Below are 9,205 nucleotides of genomic sequence, written 5' to 3'. Positions count from 1 at the left end.
ATTTACTAATCAGACTCAGAGCATAGACATTAATAACATCTGATTTATTATTCACTCAGAATAAATCGATATCTTTCTTATTCTGTGACTCTGTGGGCAGCAGCTGTCAGAACGTCATTCTTTTGCACAGGAAACGTTTAGTGTATGTTAGCGATTGCTGTTTAAATAAAACATACCTGCATAAAGCTTTAGACAACACCCTGTGTGATGATGACTTATGCCATGTTGTAATCGGTCACATAACCTCTGTCACACTTGGGATTTTGGAGTTCATGTGAATCTTTGAGGCTGAAACGATTTTCAGACTAAAACAGCATTTCATTTATTTTAAAGTTGCTTCTGAAATGCAGCCGCAGACCGTCCGACGAGCTTCTCGACATTCTCAAAGATTGAGATTCAGTCATTAAACGATGCCCAACAACATTTTGAAATGGTGCATTTGTCCATTTGTGAGTTCTGTGCATGCGACTTTGCCACACTGATACTGATAAGTTCTACCCACACTGACTTTGTTTGCTGTTTACAGATTTTGTTGGATCAAACACAAAGAACACCAGAACCGTATTTAAATGAGCTATTTGTAACTGCTAACCGAATTTTTTTGCGTTTACACAGACAAATTCTTTTGTTGTTCGTTCAAATAAAAGCTCCATCTGGGCCTTCGTTTTCATTATTTACCTAAATAATGGTGTCCGTTTTTGACGTAACAAATTCCCTGTCTGAACTCCAACGTGGGCGGGGCTCGGACAATTCGAATCACATTACACGTCTCGGACTTGGCGCTCAACCAATCACAACGCGGTACTGAGGTTTCTTAGCCAATGACGATGCGTGTATAGGCAGAGCGGGATGTTCCGAAACTTAGACACGGAAGTTTGTGACGTTTTCGTCTGCGTTTCCTGTGTGTGTCATAAACAACAACAAAGAAACTCGTATTTGTTGAACATGGTTTCGTGTAAAGTGCCTCCAGTTGAATAAACGGAGGATTCAAGGCGTTCCGTCGCTCATAAAAGAAGCTGAAGTGTTCCGGGTAAGTCGGAAATCAAAGTAGGAAGAGCTTCGTGTTTCGATGCCCTTTTAAACCACAGACTGCGCCATGTTAAACGCGCCGTCGGTTACCACCTTCATACGGTCAGTCGGAAGCGTTATTGTCTGTAATATACGGTTCATGATTGTTCTTCAGTTAAGCTTTATTTTAAGATTTATTATGTTGACTCGTTACGAACCTGAACGTCAACTTGAGGTTAGTATTTTCTCCTGTCATAAGCTACGATATGGATAAATGTAACGCTTGCTTACTATATTAAAGCGCTGTTTACGGTGTGTATATATATTAATTGTATAACATTAATCTGTGTTTGTCAGGAGACACAGCAGCTTCCGGGAGAGATGGAGGAGCTCTACACCTTAGAGAGGGAGGTGGGACGAGGCAGTTACGGCGTGGTGTTTGAGGGCCGTATGGCCAAAACTGGACAGAAGGTGGCTATTAAGCGGCTGCCCTGCAGCAACCCAGAGTGTATTGAACTCTACTTGCAAGAGCTGTGGGCCATGAGAACCACAGCCAGGAACCACGTCAATGTCATTGCACTGCACAGCTGCCTCCTGCAGACGGGGTCCAGGAGCCTGAAGACCTTAAAACCAGGGAAACTGCCCCTGCGTCTGGTTGAGAGCGTGCTCAAAGGAAGTGTGGTCACAGCAAAGCAAAGTCAGGAAAGGACCAATCCTCAGTCTAACACCAGGAGGACAAACTCTGGCTTCAGACTGCAGGACAGGACTAACACTGTGCAGGCCAGAGCTCATCTCCATAACAAGGATGAATCAAATGCATCTGATTCCACAACCCCTCAAAGGCCTCAGAGCAGAGTCAGGAAGAGACCGGCCCCGAGGGAGGAAGAGCAGACTGCGCCGCTGCGCTGCTTGGCCCTATGGCTCGTGATGGAGTACTGTGATGGAGGAGACTTGAATCAGTACCTGCTCTCCAGGCCCCCAGATGCTCAGCGTAACCACAGCGTGGTGCAACAGCTGTGCAGCGCCGTGGCCTTCCTACATAGCCTGGGAATCACCCACCGGGACCTGAAACCTGACAATGTGCTGGTGTGTGTGACACCAAAAGGCCCCGTCGTCAAGGTGGGCAGATGTGACGGTGTTTATCTCAGATCAAGTGGCGTCAAGCTTTGTTTGAAAAGTCACACTGTTCAAATTTGAAGGCACATTAGTGCTTAATAGTTCTGCTCTCTGAGGGGGTGTTTGCTTTTCACAGCAGCAGTCTGCTTGAGACGCAATTAACATAAGAAAGTAAAATATGAAGAAAACAATTGGAAACAAAATTGCTCTACTGACCTCTTTATAGCTAAGCAATGAACACATTATATACAAAGCAGAGGGAAAATATTTATGGCACAGCAGTGCAGCCAGGAAGTGAGATTCTACTGAAAGTCAAATCACAGATCAAGTGTTCGTGTAAATCCATGTAAACCCAAACAAGCCAGATTATCTGGTGAGTTTTTATCTTTATATGTGGAACAAATGAAACTCTAAATTAAGATGCAGCTACAGGTTGCTTTCATTGTTTGTTGATCTGCCACTTACATCTCTACAGAACATCAGAAAGTCATGAAGCATGTCCAGCCAAAAGTGATGTCCTCACATGTAAAGAGCACTCTACCAACATTGACTCATCATTCTGTAATGATCAGACCTTACGTATCTTTGTAAATCATCTTAGATGCGTGGATGAGTCTTGATGAAACTTTGGCCACTGTGACTGCCAACATCTCTTTGGTGCTTACAAATATTTTTACTCATCCCACACATTGTTCGATCAAGCACCAAATAAAAGTGTCACTGTATAGAATACAAAGTCAGATTAGAGTAGCGTGTCACGATATAATATAAATCAGGGGTCCCCAATCCACGAGGGCCGGTGTCCCTGCAGGTTTTAGATCTCACCCTGGGTCAACACACCTGAATCACATGATTAGTTCATTACCAGGCGTCTGGAGAACTTCAAGATGGTTATTTATCCATTTAAATCAGCTGTGATGGATCAAGGACACACATCTAAAACCTGCAGGGACACCGGCCCTCGTGGACTGGGATTAGGGACCCTGATATAAATGATCATAGCATATGTATGTTTCCCATCTTCCCAATGGTTGATTAATTTTCTACCAGTTGGCTAGTAGGAAAAAAAACTTTGTGTGCCAGCTTTTCTTTCCTTTTCTTTTTTGTTCTAAGCCAGATATTAAAAGTAAAGGACAGCGCTTTTTACTGTCCTTCTAAAACCAGGGGTAGGCAACTCCAGGCCTCGAGGGCCGGTGTCCTGCAGGTTTTAGATGTTTCCTTGATCCATCACAGCTGATTTAAAGGGCTAAACGACTCCTCAGCATTTCTGAAGTTCTCCAGAGGCCTGGTAATGAACTAATCATTTGATTCAGGTGTGTTAACCCAGGGTGAGATCTAAAGCCTGCAGGACACTGGCCCTCGAGGCCTGGAGTTGCCTACCCCTGTTCTAAAACTATTGGTGGCACATTGATGAGACTAAACCCAAGCTTTAAGCTAACCGAAGGCGTGCTGGTTTTTCTTTTTCTTCTTTAACCCCGAGGTGGCAGATTTTGGTCTGAGCAAAATGAGTGAGGGCTCCGTGGATGGCGGCCTGACCAGACAGCACTTCTCCTCCACCTGTGGTTCGGACTTCTACATGGCTCCAGAGGTGTGGGGCGGGCTGACCTACACGGCCCAGGCAGACATATTCTCTCTGGGCGTGATGTTTTGGGCGGTCCTGGAGAGAATCACCTTTCTGGAAGAAGGGACGACTCAGGAACAACTGGGTAAGCGTCTCGCTGAGAGAAGACGTCACCATAAGCCTCTGCCTCACTATTTGGCGCACTCGCAGGAAGGTGGGAAAGGTTGAGTGTGCGGTCAGCCTGGTGATGATGCATCGCGCTGAATCCAGTTTGCCTTAATTAAGTGGCACATATTAAAAATGTCAGCTGCTATACATCATTCATTTATCAAGCATGGATGGTACGATCATAGATCTAAATAGCAAAAAGATGAATGATGATTTATGCAATGCTGATGTGGATTATAGTACCTTGTATTTTAATACAAGCTGACATTATGTAATTCAGCCTTCCATCTTATTAAGAATTTGAGAAATCTGCGTGTTCGTCCATTCTCTCATCTTTGCTCCAGACCTGAGAAAGTTTTAATGATCGCTGGTTCTCTGCAGTGACTGCTGCCCACTCCACTCAGTAAGAGCCATAATAAGAGGGAGATGCAGCATTCAGAAATAAACTGAGATCTCTGAATCCCACAACAGCAAAGTGGTGACAGTGTAACTTTCAGGAGAAATAAAAGCACTTTTAAAAACGATATTTTGTGGAAAGGTTAGCAAACTTTGATTTGACTTTGACTGCATGATTCGTAAAAAAATGTACAAACTTCAGACTCCAGCTTTCTTTCTGCCAGCTCCTCCTAATAATAGCATATAAAACGATATCAAATATAAGTCATATATTTGGATGTGTGACGCGTAACTTAACACAGCGGTCCCCAACCCCCGGCCCACGGACCGGTTTGGTAGCGGGCCGCGAGAGTTGAGGCTCGGGTGTGAAATTGATGGTTTTCAGGGTTTTTATCATTAACTCTGTTTCCCTGGGTCTTTCCCGTGTCGTAGTTGTGCGTCTTATTTTGAAAGAAATGTTTATGCGTTACCATAGCGACAAGAGAGCATTAAGGGGCGGAGAGGACGTTACTCTCGATGTTGTTGGCGCATTTCAGGAGGACGCTGCTAATAAATTCAATTCAATCTTTATTGGCAGACTTCATGTCCATAAAAACAAGACAAGAAACACACACACAACTCCCCCCCACCCCCCACAACACAAGGTATAAACCGCTAAATATATATATGTATATAAATAAGTATATAAAGCATTTGTAAAAATATAAAACCATAATATACATAAAACACAATTACTTAAAATAAATCAATAAATACACAAACACTTTAACCAGTGCTTTCTGAGACTGGATGAGTAACGGGAACCACTCAGTGTCGGATCTGTAAGTGCTAAAATTATACTGTTACTCGAACCATCCAGTCGTTCTCTAAAATTGAACATTAACTTTCTTAAAAGTGCTTTAAAAGTCCAAACACTCACAGCTACAAACATCTGGCTGGCACTACCACTTCTAGGTATCCTGCAAAGGATTCTCATTGCATCATTATATGCAACATGCAGCTTCTGCATGCTACATTGTTTGTAGGATGACCACAAGGGGGCAGTATATAGCGTGTGCAATACGCTTTAAACAAAGCCACTTTAACTGGAAGTGAACAAAAGCTGAATTTGCCTGCACATAGAGCTTACACCGCTGTCTGTATATGTCATCATCATCATTCATTTGCTCAGTAATAAAGTGACCGAGGTATTTCACCTTTTTAAGAACTTCAAGAGTTTTTGGGACAGTTTAAACAAAGGGAAATTTAGCTGTTTATCCTGCTTGGTTCTACATATCAAAACAGCACTTTTAGCAGCATTGTACTCAATGTCATATTGCACACCATATTCAGTACAGACATTGAGAAGATCCTGTAACCCAGCACTGCTTGGACTAAAAACAACCAGGTCATCTGCATACATGAGATGATTTATCAGTGCTTTACTTAATATACACCCAGTGTTACAGGCTCTCAGCTGTATGGACAAATCATCAACATATAGATTAAATAAAATTGGAGACAAAATCCCACCCTGTCTGACACCAAAGGGGGCAGAAATACTGCTTCCCCATTTAACCTGCATGTTCTGATGAGCGTACCAGTAAGAGAGAATCCTCGCCATGTATTGAGGAACTCCCCGTCTCTTCAGTTTATCAAAAAGTTTTCTGTGGTTCACTCGATCAAAAGCCTTAGAGGCATCAATGAAACACGAGGACAGATGAATTTTTAGCCCTGTACAAACTGACTATTTCCTTGAGTGCATATATGCACATGTCAGTGCCGTGCTTTGGTTTGAAGCCAAACTGATTATCCAGAGAAGAGATGAACACACTAACTCTGTCAAACACAATCTCTGATCTGAGAGGTTTTGTGGTCAGCAGCAGCTCAGTCGGTGGTTCCAAGTTTTACACGAATGAGTCCTCAGTCTGTTGCTACAGCTTTAAAGACGATTGCCTATATTTTCCTAAGTGGCAGATGAGTTGGTATTTGTGTATGACAACATAATTTGTCCTTCTCGTACGTCAGCATTGTCATCAAACTCTGATGCCGTGGCACTGGAAGTATAACGTCTCCAAAGTTGTTGGCAGTTCGATTCGAGCAGAGGAGGGCACCGAGCCATGCGCTGGAGCTCCGCAGTGAGATTTTAATTTCTTTTCTTGATGTCTCGTCAGAAACCCGCGTGGCCGTCGGATGGTGCAGCGTCTCGACGTACAATAACACAGAGCGCTGCTCTGCTCTCAGAGAGTAATGAAATGGCTGCAACACTGACGTCTCATTTTGTTCGCACAAACCCGATTCTGCTCAGAGGAGACCGAGCAGCGGGGCGATGTGAAGCATTATCCCCCAGTTTAGTGCCCGAGAACTTCCCTGAGTCGTTGATGTTTATGCTGAAAGAAGATGCTTACAATTGGAGAGTCGTGTGAGTGGATCATTTTTCCCTTTAATAAAAAAAGTAGAGTTTAGCAGCTCAGCTATCACAAAGAGAAAACCGAGAGATTCAACTGAAGGTGTTTCAAAGGTAGAAATAACGCTCCATTATTTAACTTTAGCGTGTCTGAGGATGTGCACGCCCACATGCTTACACAACGATCCAGGGGAGCGGAGAGGAGCCAATCACAGAAAAGCCAGACTCAGCCTCCTGTGCTTTAGGCCTGGAAAGCCTTCATGGCGTTTTGCTCAGTCAGGTTAGGCAATGATTTGCTGGGCTCTGACTCGGGCCAGCGTTACTCAGACTTCAGTGTTGACCTCAGGCTTTTATGAACAATGTGTCACCTTAGGGTCCTCTGTGATTTTGGTCACACTACCTCAAAAACCTGGTGTTGAGCTAAAGTACCAACCGATGCTTTTCAAATGACTTTTTAAAATTTTTGCAGCACATGTGTTTCAGTGATGCGGCTTTATTAGTTTCCCTCCATTAATCTCATTTTTCTGTTAGTTAATGTAGTTGTCTTATGTCTAATGATGACGAATGACCAGTTCAAGTGAGTTCACAGTTTTATCTTATGGTTTCTTGATTACACTTATCAAAATCTTCTGGTGCAAAAGGAAGAAAAGAAGCTCAAATATTTCAACTTTGATTCTGAAGATCAGAGGCAGGAAGTTCTTTCTGCTCATGGGTTAGGATCATGTTCAGCCTACAGAAGCAAGCACATACACTTGTATGTAATGACACCTGTGGACAGGTCGGGCTGAAATATACTGAACACCTTTCAAAGTGTTGACATCATGTAGTGACCAAATCACAGTCTGTGAACACATTTAAACATGAAAACACTCGTTTCACCATCCGTGTGTCTAAATCTTTTTTAATGTAAACAGTTATTGTTAAAGTGAGGTGCAGGAAGTGTTTGCATCCAAGGAAACTGACGTGTGACAGGATTACTGTCCGTGGAGTCAGAGCTAGAACCTTTACGGGTTTCCGTCATCTTGGGGTCATGTTAGCTAAACCTTGGAGTAGGGCCCGGTGCCTGAACGTCATCTCATCTTTGCTAATAATGATCCGACTCTTACGCCGTAGCACTCTAAGCCAGACTGATTACACTTGATGCTGTGTCACAGGGCCAATCAGAGCCCTCAGTTCATCATGTGATGCTTGATGGATTGTTCCTGTGAAGGAGTAATGCTGGCCCTGAGCTCTTATTGAATCTCCATTTTCTTTGTAAAGGACCCATACATAAGAAATGTCACACAAGCTTTTTATCACATGCATACTAACAGTCTGCCACATGCAGACACATAGAAGGGAAATAGTTTTACTGAGCCATCCACAAATAGTCTCCACAAAGAGAGCAATTTATGAGAGCTAAGAAAATCACAGCGTCAATTTAATTTAAACACTTTTGTGTTCCACGTTTTTCCTTGTCATTTAATTGTAATTATGTTGTTTCTGATTAGTCCATGAATGACTCATTAATAAAGTGTGTCTCGTCGTGCTCTGAACATCTTGCACACCCTGTTAGTAATTCCTGGTAATATTCCACGCCAGCTTCTCAAAGTCACTGAGGTCTGAGGCGCTCTGCCGTGTCATACTACCCGTCTTCCTCCCCGTTTCCCCTTCAGGCGCCTACGTGTGCAAGGGACGCTCAGGCTGGCTGATGCCGCTGGGAGAGGCTCTGTGGGAGAATGCAGAGCTCCAGCTGTGCATCCCGACGAAGTTTAAGAGAGCGCCCCCGCTGCCGCCCCCTCCCGGCCCTGCCACGTGCGCCCTGCTTTCAGAGATGCTCGCCTCAAACCCGGACGCCCGGCCGACGGCTGACCAGCTGGGGGCCAGGGTGCGCTCCGCTCTGAGAGAGGACTCCCACTGACACAGAGTACACTTGAAAGACTGTAATGGGCTGAACGACAGTAAGGAGCCCAGACTGCAGTTCGTCCTGTTTGTTTAAAGGTTTTTTAATTCCACATTATTATTATTATTATTATTATTATTAATTTAGCCTAGGTATGGCTCTACTGAGCTATAAGGCCCCCAGGACAGCTGGGGGCCGGCGGAGCTCACGGGCGCGTCACTGCAACTCCCCCTGGCTTCTGCTCCGCGGCTGCTGGGCGAGCCCTCATCTGGGACTCTCCTCAGCTCTTACTGGAACAGTGGCGCGGCTGCCCCTCTGTTGGTCTTCCATGGTCTCTTGTGTTCTGGGGGCCTCTGGATGTCTGGAGTTTTGGTCTCCTCCATACCCGCTTCACACCCTGGAGGACGGGGCTGTGGCCCCCCCACACTCCCTAGCAGATCATTACATGGAGAAACCTTTGGAATGCAAGCATGCTGATCCACACAGGTATGCACACATGGGTATTCACAGACGCGGACTAAAGCTTTCTTGGCTGCTGCCTCAAAGCACACTGTGCGCTGTCTATCTTGCGTGCTGCACAATATTGTTTATTACTTAGTAAATACTGATATCTATGACTAGCTAGTTTATTGTGATGGTGCTTTGTTTTCTCTATTATTATGTTGCTCTTTGTTGTTTGCTGTCTCCT

General features: G+C 44.3%; 1 protein-coding gene across 2 annotated transcripts; it reads left to right on the top strand.

Annotated features, from left to right (window-relative positions):
* The first annotated feature begins 906 nt into the window (after positions 1 to 906).
* On the top strand, positions 907 to 8,639 carry LOC146616752 (serine/threonine-protein kinase pdik1l-B). Of its 2 annotated transcripts, none has more exons than XM_085372291.1 (4): positions 907 to 1,030; positions 1,366 to 2,127; positions 3,605 to 3,830; positions 8,291 to 8,639. In XM_085372291.1, exons 2-4 carry the CDS (start codon positions 1,390 to 1,392, stop codon positions 8,533 to 8,535), a joined length of 1,209 nt encoding a protein of 402 aa, XP_085228417.1. In that variant the 5' UTR covers positions 907 to 1,030; positions 1,366 to 1,389; the 3' UTR covers positions 8,536 to 8,639. The 2 variants fall into 2 exon arrangements, with proteins under 2 accessions (XP_085228417.1, XP_085228416.1); XM_085372290.1 differs by lacking the exon at positions 907 to 1,030 and adding an exon at positions 1,097 to 1,243.
* Positions 8,640 to 9,205: the final 566 nt, after the last annotated feature.

This window comes from Diplotaxodon limnothrissa, linkage group LG15 (genome assembly GCF_057381915.1).
Source record: "Diplotaxodon limnothrissa isolate DT_005_m linkage group LG15, D_limnothrissa_male_GT1.1, whole genome shotgun sequence".
Taxonomy (NCBI): domain Eukaryota; kingdom Metazoa; phylum Chordata; class Actinopteri; order Cichliformes; family Cichlidae; genus Diplotaxodon; species Diplotaxodon limnothrissa.
This window is presented reverse-complemented; position numbering and strand designations above follow the sequence as displayed.

Bases quoted from the DNA above. Each gene is read 5' to 3' on its own strand.
- LOC146616752 (XM_085372290.1), top strand. From the start codon at position 1,097: ATGTTAAACGCGCCGTCGGTTACCACCTTCATACGGTCAGTCGGAAGC. The intron at 2,128-3,604 runs GTGGGCAGATGT...TTTAACCCCGAG, and splicing joins CAAAAGGCCCCGTCGTCAAG to GTGGCAGATTTTGGTCTGAG. The intron at 3,831-8,290 runs GTAAGCGTCTCG...TTTCCCCTTCAG, and splicing joins GACGACTCAGGAACAACTGG to GCGCCTACGTGTGCAAGGGA.